Raw genomic sequence first — 15,449 nt, 5'->3', positions numbered from 1 at the left:
AGAGAACGTTGGTGTTATTCTCTAGTCTGTCTTTTATCACTGACCTCTCTAGGCCACCTGTGGATCTGTTGCTAATTCTGATTGGTAGTCAACGGTAACTTCTTCTGTCTGTCTGTCTCTCTCTCTCCTTCTCTCTTCCTCTCCACACTGACTGACGCTGAGCACAGGATGTGTTTCTATGACTCCCTCATGCGGTATGTTGCTCTCTCAGGAGGAGAGAGAGAGAGAGTTGTAATGCCCAGGAGGCATCAGTATGGAAGGGTTCTGCCAACCCTGTTGTCCATACAGTCCATGGCTGGATCCTTGCTACAGTGAGCTAAAGATACTTAGGGACAGACAAGTGTCTGGACTTCAGTCAATATTGAACCTGTTTTTACTCTTCTGGTGTGATCTTGGTAGATTTTAACCAGAGGAGGAAGAGGGGATGTATATTGTACAGAACAGGGATGAGGTTATGCATCCTCTACAGTGTTTTTAGCTCATGTAGCTCTGGTTGGATCCACCCTGACAGGAGGGACATCACAGGAGGTTGGTGGCATCTTAATTGATGAGGACATGGCTCATGTTAATGACTGGAGCGGAATAGGTGGAATGGTATGAAATACGTCAAACACATGGTTTCCATGGTTTCCAGGTGTTTGATGCCATTCCATTGGCTCCGTTCCAGCCATTATTATGAGCTGTCCTCCTCTCAGCAGCCTCCTGTGGTGACATGTGAGTGGCTTACTTCCTCCTCAACACAGCCTAGTGATTCAACCTGGTTGGATCCTCCTAAAGCTTTCATTCAGCTGTGTAGAGTATAATACAACACGCGGCTGGACCACTGTCACTATCTCTCCCATGTGTTGATTCTCTGTTCATTCTGCTTCTCGCCGCCATCTTGCTTCTAACCACCGTGCTTCCTCCCCTCTCTCCCTGCTGCTGTTGGGGATAATCCTCCTGTCTTTCTATTGTTTCTTGTGAGCTGGTTAGTGAGAGGGGGTGTTGTTGTTGTTTTTCTCCTCTGCAGCTCGGACTCCACTGACAGCCGTCTGCCGTTCATCAGGCGAGAGGAGGCGTCGACGGACGAGACGTACGATGAGAGTTACGCGGACGAGAGAGAATACCACCGAAGCGACCAGAACATTCTCACCTCAGACATGTACTGTTTCTCTCCACCTCTCTCTCTTCTATCCTCCCCTCTCTTCTTCTCTGTTTCTCTCCACCTCTCTCTCTCTTCTATCCTCCCCTCTCTTCTTCTCTGTTTCTCTCCACCTCTCTCTCTTCTATCCTCCCCTCTCTTCTTCTCTGTTTCTCTCCACCTCTCTCTCTTCTATCCTCCCCTTTCTTCTTCTCTGTTTCTCTCCACCTCTCTCTCTTCTATCCTCCCCTTTCTGCTTCTCTGTTTCTCTCCACCTCTCTCTCTTCTATCCTCCCCTTTCTGCTTCTCTGTTTCTCTCCACCTCTCTCTCTTCTATCCTCCCCTTTCTTCTTCTCTGTTTCTCTCCACCTCTCTCTCTTCTATCTTTCTTATCCTCCCCTTTCTTCTTCTCTGTTTCTCTCCACCTCTCTCTCTCTTCTATCCTCCCCTCTCTTCTTCTCTGTTTCTCTCCACCTCTCTCTCTCTTCTATCCTCCCCTCTCTTCTTCTCTGTTTCTCTCCACCTCTCTCTCTTCTATCCTCCCCTTTCTTCTTCTCTGTTTCTCTCCACCTCTCTCTCTTCTATCCTCCCCTTTCTTCTTCTCTGCTTCTCTCCACCTCTCTCTCTTCTATCCTTCCCTCTCTTCTTCTCTGCTTCTCTCGCTCTCGATATTTCCCTCTGTCTTTTTGCTGTGTTTTCTCACTGTCCCCCCCCCCTCTCTCTCGCTCTCTCTCTTTCTCTTTCACCATGAAAAGATGTTCCTTTCATGGTCTCTGTATGCCCCACATTAACGTGTACGTGTGTGTATGTGTGTGTGTGTGTGTGTGTGTGTGTGTGTGTGTGTGTGTGTGTGTGTGTGTGTGTGTGTGTGTGTGTGTGTGTGTGTGTGTGTGTGTGTGTGTGTGTGTGTGTGTGTGTGTGTGTGTGTGACCTTGCGTCTGTGTGTTTTCAGGCTGGTGTATCAGGATGAGGAGAACAAGCAGCTGACTCCTATGGAGGAAGGAGAGGGTGGGGAGGACAGGAGACCCTGGCACTCTCCCAGACGAGCCTTCCTCTGTCCCACAGCTCTGGGTAAGACCTGCCTGTCTAAGACCACACTACTACAACGGCCCTTAGACCTCACTTCAACCCCCACTAACCTCAAATCCTCACCCAAACCAAACACCCCTATCCCATACCTAATCCCCAGAGTTAGACCTGTCTGCCTAAAGCACGGGGTAACAAAATACCCCTTACCCCTACTCTACTTAACTCCCCACTCAACCCCCCTCCCACACCTCCCTCCCACAGTCTGTTGACTTGAAATGGGAAAGTCCATTCTAGTAATTGTTATTCTATGCAGCCTCTCCCTCGCTGGTTACTTGTTAATTGGTTCATATGTCTGGTTACTTGTTAAATGGCTAATTGTTCTGGTTAATTATTAATTGGGTAATATTTCTGGTTAATTGATATCCTATGTACATGCAGTCTCTCAGTCCTTCTCTCCCCTTGGTTCAGGTCGGCGGTCGTCCTTCCATCTGGAGTGTCTGAGGAGACAGACGAGAGCAGACGTCTCCCAGAAGACAGCACTACCGCTGCACCTGGTACACCATCAGGTGAGTAGGGATGGTTTTACACACCTGATCATTTTACAGCTAGATCACTTTTACACACCTGATCATTTTACACCTAGATCACTTTTACACACCTGATCATTTTACACCTAGATCAGTTTTACACACCTGATCATTTTACACCTAGATCAGTTTTACACACCTGATCATTTTACACCTAGATCAGTTTTACACACCTGATCATTTTACAGCTAGATCAGTTTTACACACCTGATCATTTTACAGCTAGATCAGTTTTACACACCTGATCATTTTACACCTAGATCAGTTTTACACACCTGATCATTTTACACCTAGATCAGTTTTACACACCTGATCATTTTACACCTAGATCAGTTTTACACACCTGATCATTTTACACCTAGATCAGTTTTACACACCTGATCATTTTACACCTAGATCAGTTTTACATACCTGATCATTTTACAGCTTGATCAGTTTTTCACACCTGATCATTTTACAGCTAGATCAGTTTTACACACCTGATCATTTTACAGCTAGATCAGTTTTACACACCTGATCATTTTACAGCTAGATCAGTTTTACACACCTGATAATTTTACAGCTAGATCAGTTTTACACATATGCACCCACTATACAGTATATCATGATTTTATGCCTAATTATCTCTCCTTATTCTCTTTATTCATGTCACTAACACACACACACACACACACACACACACACACACACACACACACACACACACACACACACACACACACACACACACACACACACACGTTTATTTTTCATATATGCATTCCTAAACATAACTCCTTCCCCCACCACCCACCCTCCCAGGCACTAGCAGTAGCAGGTTTGAGCCCCCTGCTTCGACGGAGCCACTCCCCGACCCTCTTCACGCAGCTCTGCTCTACGTCTCCTACCAGTCCCACAGGCCAGGGTAGCCAGGCCTCCTACCAGCGTGTGCCCACCCTCCGCCTCCAGGGCACGGGCCCTGGCACCGGCTCCTACGAGCTCAACTCCAGCCTGCCCTCGGTCAACTGTGGGCCGTGGTACAGCGACAGCAACGGGAACAGTCCCGCTATCAGCCCTGGGGTGGGTACGGCTAGCCAGCGGCCGCCGCGGCCGGTCTCCCTCACTGTGCCTAGCACGGTGCACAAGGACGCCACACCGTTGTCCCACGGTAGCGCCGGCAGCCTAGTGGAAGCGGTGAGTGAATGATGGATGTTTCATCTCTGCTCTCCATATCTCTCTCTCTCTCAACATGACATATTCTCCTCATATCTGACTTTTCTCTGGGCTGAAAAACGACCCAGAGGTCAAGTTAGTAGAAGTTCATACCTCACACAGCATCTCCCCTTACATCTCCTCTAGATCTTCAGCTCAAAGTCAATCTCCTCATTTAACTCTCTCTCTCTCTATACAGGTGTTGATATCAGAGGGCCTGGGCCATTTCGCTCAGGACCCGTCCTTCATCGAGGTGACCAAGCAGGAGCTGGCGGACGCGTGCGACATGACCATCGAGGAGATGGAGAACGCAGCCGACAACATCCTCAACGGCAACAGCCAGCCCAGTCCCAACGGCAACCTTTTACCCTACATGCACTGCAACAGGGACCATGCTGCTTCCCAGGAGCCAGGCCTCAGCGATGGGCCTGGGGCCGTTCGGGGGCCACGGCCCCTGGGGAGATTGAGGAGCTACTAGGGGCCACTCACCTAGGGCAGCATGGGGATCCGGAGGATGAGGAGGGGTTGGAGGTGGTGGGAGGGAGGGAAGAGCACACCGGGGGTGTGGAGGTGGTGGTGGAGGTGGGGCAGAGGAACAGCGGCCTGTTGGAGGATGAGGACATGGAGTGTGTAACCAGTTTGTAGGGTTGGACCCTCACACACACAGCAGCAACAGTGGACCTCGGTCTGGACTCCCCTCTATCTCTCTCTCTCTCTGTCTGCTGGATGAGACCTGACGTTGGCGGTCCACGGCACGGACGATTACTTCTAAACATATTTATTTAGTTTTATGGAAGCCATTTTATTTGATTGATTTGTGTTTTCGTGGGTGGTGGTGTGTGTTGTGTGTGTGTGTGTGTGTGTGTGTGTGTGTGTGTGTGTGTGTGTGTGTGTGTGTGTGTGTGTGTGTGTGTGTGTGTGTGTGTGTGTGTGTGTGTGTGTGTTTCAAAAGTGCCTCACAGAGTAGGGAAGCCTAAATGAAAAGGAGAGCAGTCAGGAGAATAGAGGAGGAAGAACTGTATGTTTGTATTCCATGTGTTGTTTCTGTCTTCCCTTCGTTCTTCAAGTGCGTCGTTTTCAACGCTGTGGCCACCAGGCAGATGCATTCTGGGATAATAAATAACGGAGTTAGAGGTTAGAGTCAGAGGTTAGAGGTCGTGCTGTTGAGGTTCAAAGGTCTTCTTCCTATCCCTCCTCGCGCTGCATTGCCCTTCAGAGCTGGGCCACCTACTGTAAGACTGCTGCATTCTGCTGGCTACCAAACACAGGGAACCTTTGGAAGAGGGAACTGCCAGCAAGGGGGACGTGTTTAAGGGACGGACCCTCACCCAGGATTTCTATATTAACATTAAACATAGACACTGGACTGTGCGGAGGAGCCAACGACAGGGAGCGACACAGAGAGACACCAACATCCAGGATCTGAAGGAGGAGCCAACGACAGGGAGCGACACAGAGAGACACCAACATCCAGGATCTGAAGGAGGAGCCAACGACAGGGGAGCGACACAGAGAGACACCAACATCCAGGATCTGAAGGAGGAGCCAACGACAGGGAGCGACACAGAGAGACACCAACATCCAGGATCTGAAGGAGGAGCCAACGACAGGGGAGCGACACAGAGAGACACCAACATCCAGGATCTGAAGGAGGAGCCAACGACAGGGAGCGACACAGAGAGACACCAACATCCAGGATCTGAAGGAGGAGCCAACGACAGGGAGCGACACAGAGAGACACCAACATCCAGGATCTGAAGGAGGAGCCAACGACAGGGAGCGACACAGAGAGACACCAACATCCAGGATGTGTTTATCTTTATCATGCTCAGCTGTCGTACTGTCCACCAACAGCCTACGCCCTTCTCCTCTCCTCCATCCCTCTTTCCTCCCTCCACCACTCGCACACCTCCCTCTCTGTCATAATGCCGCCACTTCCTCATCACATGCAGCCGTCCTAAACAGGGACAGCGCCACCTAGCTGCCATGGTTACCTCAACCTCCCATCCTCCGTCCGTTCTCTCTCTCTCTCTCTCTCTCTCTCTCTCTCTCTCTCTCTCTCTCTCTCTCTCTCAGTTCAGTTATTAAATCTGCATTGTTTTGGTTGTAGTCGTTTATCAGTTATAGTTTTAAACTCCTCAGTGGTCCGTTCATCCTGCTATCCTCGCTGTAGGATGTTTTGGGGGATGAGTGTAGGAAAGGAGGAGAAACTGGGCAGGGCTGAGGTAAGATATGGCCTTTCTTGTCTGTGACAATACAGTGGCTAGGTGTTGGTGCCAAGTTGCTATAATCACCACAACACACAGATCAGAATCCAATCCACTTCATGTATTTTACACACACACACAAACAGTATTGTGCAAAACTGGCCAGACTTGATTTCTTCATTTGTTATTTTTCATGATGTTATTTATCCTTATTTTTGCCCAAATCGGGGTGCTGGCCCTAACTGTGGATTTTGCTTGATTTATTTTTTAGGAGATTTTAGGAAGTTAAGAAGTATTGAAACCTGTGTGTGTGGGGTGCAGCGGCAGGACGTAGTAAAATGTGTACCTATTAGTATGCATCTTTTAAACACATTGTATTTATTTATTTATTTATTTTGTCCCTGAGGTGAAAGCTGTATTTGGAGGTGAGGGGGTGAAATATGTATCGCTGTTTCTTAAAAGCAACACTATACCTAAACGGTTAAATTAAGGTAGCATTAACTAAGTATGGTGTCATGTTTCACTTGTATCTATCACCCTACCACCTGAACAGAAAACCATTTGACAGGCATGCTTCCAAAGCTGTGTTTTTACTCCTATCGCTGCTTTAATTATTTCATGGTTGTTTGTTGTTCTGAATATTGAACTACAGAGGTTTTCATCAGATCTCATCAAGGAGCCTATCAGAGGGCAGGACGGGATAGACCAATCAGAGAACAGAACAGGATAAGCCAATCAGACAGGGGATCTGTGACCTTCGACACCTGAGCTGTGACATGATGATTACTATATTTCACCCTGTTAGGCACTCCCATAGATATGTAGTAGAGAGCTCATCTCTATGTTAAAACTGGCCAAATGTGCCCTCTATCCAACTCTATGGGCCTGCCAGGCCTAATGAGATGCATCTGAACAAGCTCTGTGCTCCTGTCCATTACATCATCGCCGACAGACGGAATAAATGACCCTAACTCACAGACTGCAGCCAGACGGTACTCGTAGACAAAGAGACAAAGATAATATTCGGTGCGTAAAGAAGGAATGCCACGTAATAGCAGGACATTGGCGTTAGGATCCTTTTTCCAGTAAACACTTTACAGGGAGACATACATGATTAGTGGGATTGTGATTGTACCTCTCCTGTTGGATGTCTCTGCCTTGTGGAGCGACTGACCGTAAGCATGACTCAGACTGACTCGTGTATTATTATCAACCTAATTATGCAAATATGATGTTCAAAGTGTTCACCGTATCAATGATATTGTAGTGTGATAAATCTGTCCTGATGATACAGTATGAATCTCTGTGGTACAGTAAGGACTGGCTAGGATGTCACTACGTTGTCTGTACAGTGCACACGTGTCAAGCTTAAAACATTTATAAAATATAGATTTTCAATGCTTTTTCCGCCGTCCAAAATCCTTTTTTTATCATGGGTCTGAACATCAAGGTTGAGGAGGTCTTTGGGCTTTCAGTCTTGCAGGACAGATTGTAATGTTGATGACGGTCTTTCCCATTCCCTATATATCCCAGAGTTGTTGTTAGTTACAGTAATCCAAATCTACCATTCTACCACTTTACATCCTACCACTTTACCATCCTACCACGTTACTATCCTACCAAGTTACCATCCTACCACTTTACCATCTTACCATTTTACCATCCTACCACTTTACCATCCTACCAAGTTCCCATCCTACCACATTACCATCCTACCACTTTACCATCCTACCACGTTACCATCCTACCAAGTTACCATCCTACCACATTACCATCCTACCACTTTACCATCCTACCACGTTACCATCCTACCAAGTTACCATCCTACCACTTTACCATCGTACCACGTTACCATCCTACCACTTTACCATCTTACCACTTTACCATTCTACCACGTTACCATCCTACCAAGTTACCATCCTACCACGTTACCATCCTACCACTTTACATCCTACCACTTTACCATCCTACCACGTTACTATCCTACCACTTTACCATCCTACCACGTTACCATCCTACCACTTTACCATCTTACCACTTTACCATCGTACCACGTTACCATCCTACCAATTTACCATCTTACCACTTTACCATCGTACCACGTTACCATCCTACCACTTTACCATCTTACCACTTTACCATCCTACCACGTTACCATCCTACCAAGTTACCATCCTACCACGTGACCATCCTGCCACTTTACCATCTTACCACTTTACCATCCTACCACGTTACCATCCTACCAAGTTACCATCCTACCAAGTTACCATCCTACCACTTTACCATCCTACCACTTTACCATCCTACCACTTTACCATCCTACCACGTTACCATCCTACCACTTTACTATCCTACCACTTTACCATCTTACCACTTTACCATCCTACCAAGTTACCATCCTACCACGTTACCATTCTACCACTTTATCATCCTACCATGTTACCATCCTACCACTTTACCATCCATGTTGTATAGCTAGCTGCAGGGTAACTAAGCTCCTCTCTGAAGGCTCACACTTATAGCCATATAGCCTGATGAATGTTTACTTGAAACGATGACACTCCACTCCAAAATAATGCAAAGCTTGTGAACGTTTAAGTAGAGACTTCCACTCACCCACCCCTTCCCCCACCATCCTATTTCTACAGTATAGATTATTTTGGTTTCTATATATCCCCAACAAACTGTGCCATACATATATTCATATACATACAGTACTTCAAGAGTACTTCAAGGGTACTTCATAGTATTTTTGAATTGGGAGGCCTGAGACCCATTGTTTGTGGCTGTGAGTTTGTGAGAGAATGCCAGAGGCTGGTACAATCCCTGTGAGGAGTTGGTACATCAGTCATGACATCTATGTTGTTTGTTGGACGCTAACACAGTATGTTGGTATAGTAAGGAGTGAGTGGGTGCGTGCTTGCATTCCACAAGATATGCAAAAACAATGCACTAACTTAAACAAGAAGATTCATATTATTAATTATAAAACATTTTTAAAAATACAGTTGTACAAAAGAAGTGATAAAGAGAACAAATTGTATTATAGATATAATATATTTATGTTTTTTTGTTTTGTTGGGTTACAGCGTTATTTTAAATTGAGGAAGAAACCTGTTATACTTGAAATCAGGTTCATTTCAGTATATAATAAGATGTATTTAATTCTTGATTTCCATCTATTTTCTCTTTTTATTAGTTGTCATAAACGTTCATGAATTGAAAAACTACTAGATGTACATTATTGCATGAGATTTCAGTTCAGCATTTCAGTGTGCCAAGTTTTGAAATGTGTTGATTTTTTAACAGGCAAAGTTCCGTATTATAACTACAAAGAAAAGGGTTGCTATTTTCAATATATTTGTTTTGTAAATATCAACTTAGGGTCAATACATATTGCAGCTACTGTGTTGGACAGACCGACAGGAGAGGACATGCTTTGTTAAAAACTGATTTTGCATATCTTGTGTTTATCCAAGTGGTGAAAAGTGGCTGTACTTTATCTGAAGCAGGGCATAACACTCTTTCTTACTGTCTTATTCTGTTGATAACTGAGCAACCATTTCATGTCACAGATTACTGTATGTATGATGAAAAGAAGGTTTTGACGACTATACCAAATAGGAACTATCCTTTATCCCCAGCCCTTAACTCTGACCCCAACCTCATTTCAGAGGACATTTTTTAGGGGGGGACAAGGTGACTGTGTTCATCCTTTATCTGATGGTGAGGGTAAATAGTTGCTATAAGACAGAGGGGAAAAGAGCTGTTGAATATAAGACCGGTTGCCTGTCTGACATCATCATTGCGTTATTGTTTTTACATGCATGATGTGAAATAGTTTTACATGTGGTCTCTTTGAGAGCGTATTCCCCACAAGATAAACCCAGTAGACAAATTTGATTTTATCACATTGACAATCCATCTGACGAATAAGGATATTTATTGAAGGTATACATAGTTTTGGAAGAGAGTTTATTAACAGGAGGAAACATCAAAGTATTATTGTATAACGTGCATGGACTTGTCCAAAAGGCATAGCACTGGTCATGATGGAATGACACATCATTTCACTGGTCCACGATTGTATATTTTTTTATAAACTATATATTATCATAGCTTCGTTTATAAATACCATATATTACTCCTCTGAATGTCAGGGTATAAAGGAAAGATTGATATTTGAGAATGTATTGAGTGAAATGTCCAGGTGGTGTTGCAACAGAACTATATGACGTCGTTGTTGAACTGCACGTCCTCCTTAGCCGACTTTGACCCCTTGTTTGTATTTTGATTGAACAAAGGGTAAGGTACGTTTACTCCTACAACAATGTCATATCATTTTCGGGGACTTTTATTGATAAAGGGACAATGATGAGACAATGGATTGTATTTTAGCATTAAAAGGGCTTTCTGAAGGAGGCTTAGGCTATAGGCCCTGGTCAAATGTAGTGTACTATATAGGGAATAGGGCTCTGGTCAAATGTAGTGCACTATATAGGGAATAGGGCTCTGGTCAAATGTAGTGTACTATATAGGCAATAGGGCTCTGGTCAAATGTAGTGCACTATATAGGGAATAGGGCTCTGGTAAAATGTAGTGTACTATATAGTATATAGGGAATATGGTGCCATTTAGGACATAAGTATATGTAATAATTTCCATATAAAGGTCTGAGGTTAGGCCAATGTACATAATCTACCTACAGTATCTCTTCCAAAGCCTTTGTGTTGCTGTATTTGCACCCCTGCTTCAGTCAGTGCTGTCATCGAGTGTGTTTGGTTTAGAGTCCCCTCTAAACATTTAGCTACGTCGTCCTGTTTTTAGATTGTGTCCTGTGAATTTCCCCATGTTCATTCAGGGTGCTGTGTGCTAAACTCTTGTGCTGCAGTGTTTGTGTGGCACCGCTACGCGTCTCGGATGATAGTGCAATTGTTGAAAGCCATGGATGTCTTGTCAGGCCGGCTGAGATGTCTTCGCTGTTGTCTCTGTAGCGTTGTGGCTGTGGCATGCTGGGGAAGTTGTTGACAGAAAAGGTACTGCTACTCATAGAAACATAGGTGATTATATGAAAGTTGAGGCTTTTAATTATCAATTAATTATCAAGGTGGATGAGGTGCAATTTGTAGCACTGGAAAGACCTCCTCTTGTTGACTAGTTATATAGGCTTATATTAACAAATAGCTATACATACAATACAATGATATTTATAGACATTTCACCAAAAAATCTAATTTGCCAAAAAATATTCTCCGTTTCCCTCAGTGATGTTGAAAGATCATAAATATGGAGCTCATTTTGTTCTCTTTTAGAGAACCTTTAGGATCAGTCAGTCAGTCACTTTGTCTGAAGGAAAAGTGTTAAGGACTTTCTGAAGAACATGTTCGGACACTGACAAGTGGTTTACCAGCTGTGGACTGCTAACTATGCTGGATGTGGACCGCCAGTGGGCCACTACATGATTACTAGCTGGGGGGACAGTATCTGGGTGACACTGGCCAAAGACATTGATAGTTCACCATGGACTGCTGTTCAGGTCAGTTTGTCACATATCCTCGACTGAGGGATGACCATAGAGACGTACTAGAGAGCTCATCTATCTAAACAGGCTTGTCACGTATCCTCGACTGAGAGATGACCATAGAGATGTACTAGAGAGCTCATCTATCTAAACAGTCTTGTCACGTATCCTCGACTGAGAGATGACCATAGAGATGTACTAGAGAGCTCATCTATCTAAACAGGCTTGTCACATATCCTCGACTGAGAGATGACCATAGAGACGTACTAGAGAGCTCATCTCCTAATCTAAACAGGCTTGGTTGAAATGGCTGATCCTCTTGTTGTGATGTTAACAGTAACCAGCTGTATTTGTCACAGTTTTCACAGATTCCTTTATTAAGATGTGACTCTGTACCACAGTACTACAGATTCCTTTATTAAGATGTGACTCTGTACCACAGTATTACAGATTCCTTTATTAAGATGTGACTCTGTACCACAGTACTACAGATTCCTTTATTAAGATGTGACTCTGTACCACAGTATTACAGATTCCTTTATTAAGATGTGACTCTGTACCACAGTATTACAGATTCCTTTATTAAGATGTGACTCTGTACCACAGTACTACAGATTCCTTTATTAAGATGTGACTCTGTACCACAGTATTACAGATGGATCTTATATTTTCTTGTAAATTAATTGTTGTTGATCATTTTGATCGAGACATAAATATTTTAAGAACTATTTTAAATATAGACTTTATTTTCCTTTTCTAGGTAAAGTCAAGCTCTAGTTAGTGTTTACTAATTAAACAACCTCTCTCTTCCCTTTTTCAGTTTTGTTGTACAACCATTATACATTATGTAATGGGGGAAGAAAACACAAAAATGTTTCTGAATTAAAAACACTATTTTATATATCCTGAATGAAACATATATCTAGAGTAATTCATTATATTGGGGATAGCATATGTTATAGGAAGCTAACTGGAGTAACGAGTTAGGCTGAATTGAAACCTTTAAGATGATACAGGAAGCTCCAGTATAGAAACACCTCATACTGCTGAGACAACTCACAATGTATGGGCTGTGGTTATCAGAGAGGAAACTAACTGTCTTGTTGAGGATTTACGTTTGAACAAAATGCTTCCCCACGATTTAAAGATGTAAGGTTTCCCCAATCCCACATCATGCTAGCAAGCCAAGCCTTTATTACAAACATGTTGTGTGCTGCTTGTGCATCCATCCATCCATCCATCCATCCATGTGGCATGGGTAGAAGACCGGGACAGGTCAAAGGGCATGCTCTAGTAGTGGAATGGAAGTATGCTGTTTTGACCTCCACTTTGACTGACAGCATCCACTTTGAGCTGCATAGGTTATAACTTCCATATGAACCTTGATAGACATGACTTAACTGACCCAGAACAACCCTACAAAAGGTTGACGTCAACAAACACCTCCCCAGAGTAGCAAAATCAGGAGCACCTTTCTTTTAAAGTCCTCTTCTTAAAAGACTGTTAGTATATTAATACTCATTATTGTAATCATCAATATTATGCAGACATGTTGGAGACAACATTTCTAGAGGAGATCACTATGTTGCACATAAACCACTATCTAGTTTGACAATGACTGCTCTTACACAATAAAAGGCGCTATCTAGAACCTTAAAGGGTTCTTCGGCTGTCTCCATAGGAGAACCCTTTTGGGTTCCATGTAGAACCCTTTCTATGGAGGGTTCTAAATGGAACCAAAAAGAGTTCTCCTATGGGGACAGCCGAAGAACCCCTTGTGGAACAATTTTTTCTAAGAATATACACAGAGGCGTTGAGAGGAAAGAGCTAAGAAGTTATGTCTCCATTTAAAAGAGAGCATGAATATGACTGTCTGAAATAGCACCCATTCCCTTTATAGTGCACTACTTTTGACCACTGAAGGCCACTGGTCTAAAGTAGTGCCCTATTTGAGAAGCAGACTATGGCTCGTTTTCAAGAGGCCTTACTGTCCAGTTAGTAAGTGTCAGTTGGTTGAATCATGAATGTTTCTCTCCCTCTGTTTCTTCCAGGTAGGTTAAGATAAATATTGCACCGTTATACTGTAGCATTCCACAGTACGGTTCCAGATTCCACATGGAGCAAACACAGTATTTTGATATAAAAGATTCAGACATATTATATGATCACTTTATTGAGGTTTGATTGTTGTTCGTCTTTTCCAACATAAGTTGATTTTCTGGTTTGATTTGACCTTCCTAAAGCCACGTGGGAGAGAGATTATTGTTTACCTAGTATGGATAACAGAACCCCGAGGACCAGTAGTTGACTATTGGTGATGAAGAGGGGTTTGTGTGACTATCAAAGTCATAAATAGTTAGGGGTTGGTTAATGTTGAGTTAAAGACGTTGTTTTATTGGTCCGCGTCTCACTTTGGTAAGGCAGTAGTAGAACGTTGTACCCATCAGGTTTAACCAAGTCTGTAATACATTTAAATACTTCAGTAATACCCCAAATCATGATTTAGTCAATCATGCACAGAATCAGAAGACTGACTGGTGGAAGTATAGACCACTTTTTGGCAAAGTCGTCTGTCTTTATCGCGTTTATATGTGAAAGAACCATTCCCAAAAAACAACAAAAGTATTTTTTTGTAATATTAGTAGTGGCACTACTGTTAAATGTAGTATTTTAAGAAGAACAGCACTATTTATGGTCATTAAAATGAACTAGAATGTGTATTGTGCATTATGGTAGCTTTGGAGGCAGCCATCTTGTTTTGTATCAATTTCCTCATGCTCAGAGACAGTCACTCACTTCATGTGAGGGGTTCGACTAGTTTTTGGGGAGTTGTTGAGTGGATTTGCCCAAATCCAAACCCCCTTTTCTCCTTTGAATGACAAGTCTGCATGGTCTCACCAGACATTTCCACCCATTCCCTCTATTCTTATTTTCTATAAAAAGATAAACAATTCTATTACTTTATTTTTCATTTCTTGTTTCATTCTTTCATTTAAACCAATTTTTAAAGAGAAAGAATACAATAAATAAAAATCTGAATATTCAATCACTTTTTCTACTTCTATTTTCAAAATAACTGAAAAAACGAAATAAAAAGTTGATTTGTATATAAGTGATGTACAGTTTGTATCTGTTAATGTCAGTCTGTCTTTGGTGACAGAGTCTGTCTTGCTTATAACGCACGCTACGAGTAAATAAAACATGAAAAATATATTTAGACTGTACGGTCCTTGAAAGCAAGTTTTAAATTAATCTGATGTATATTCCTGTAACATTGCATTTTTATCTGAGGAATTATGTTATTAAAAAATTGCTAATAAATTGCATTTCCTACAGCTCCTTTTTGGATTCTCTATCTATTCTAGAGGTTTGGGAGGCATCACAAAGCAGAAGCGTAAATCCAATACTTTGCATAAGTATAGCCAACATTTTAAAGCACCTATTTTTTGAATGGTTCCCCCAAAAAGTGTATTCCACCTGTGGTTACGATGATCTTTCTGTTGTCAGTGGGAGAATTTATAACACTGCATCCCTGTTCCAGTGATTCTGTTCCATTCTGGAATTTCCAGGAGAGGATGACAACATATCCTGTAGATAAACTCAGCTCTGCCGATGCCACGGTCTGAAATGGCACTGGGAATGACTGACCTTCTGCCAGGTAAAACACACACGTACATGTAGTCACTGTTGTGTTAGTAGGACATAAAGCCCTTGGCCACTGGGTGCAACAGTTACAGGCTCCAAAACTGGCCCCACATTGTATAATCAGTTAAAAGACCTTTATATAAGCCTTG

General features: G+C 43.1%; 1 protein-coding gene across 1 annotated transcript in view; it reads left to right on the top strand.

Moving 5' to 3' along the window:
• LOC106609797 (voltage-dependent L-type calcium channel subunit alpha-1C) overlaps window positions 1-4,405 on the top strand; it is a 588,474-nt gene extending 584,069 nt beyond the window's left edge. The window contains exons 40-44 of the mRNA XM_045722531.1: window positions 1,010-1,141; window positions 2,073-2,191; window positions 2,618-2,715; window positions 3,538-3,909; window positions 4,127-4,405. Of these exons, the coding sequence (XP_045578487.1) occupies window positions 1,010-1,141; window positions 2,073-2,191; window positions 2,618-2,715; window positions 3,538-3,909; window positions 4,127-4,405 (1,000 nt within the window). The remainder of the gene's footprint in view (window positions 1-1,009; window positions 1,142-2,072; window positions 2,192-2,617; window positions 2,716-3,537; window positions 3,910-4,126) is intronic.
• Window positions 4,406-15,449: the final 11,044 nt, after the last annotated feature.

This window comes from Salmo salar, chromosome ssa07, assembly GCF_905237065.1.
Source record: "Salmo salar chromosome ssa07, Ssal_v3.1, whole genome shotgun sequence".
Lineage (NCBI taxonomy): Eukaryota > Metazoa > Chordata > Actinopteri > Salmoniformes > Salmonidae > Salmo > Salmo salar.
The sequence above is the reverse complement of the archived record's forward strand: the minus strand, read 5'-3'. Positions and strand labels throughout refer to the sequence as shown.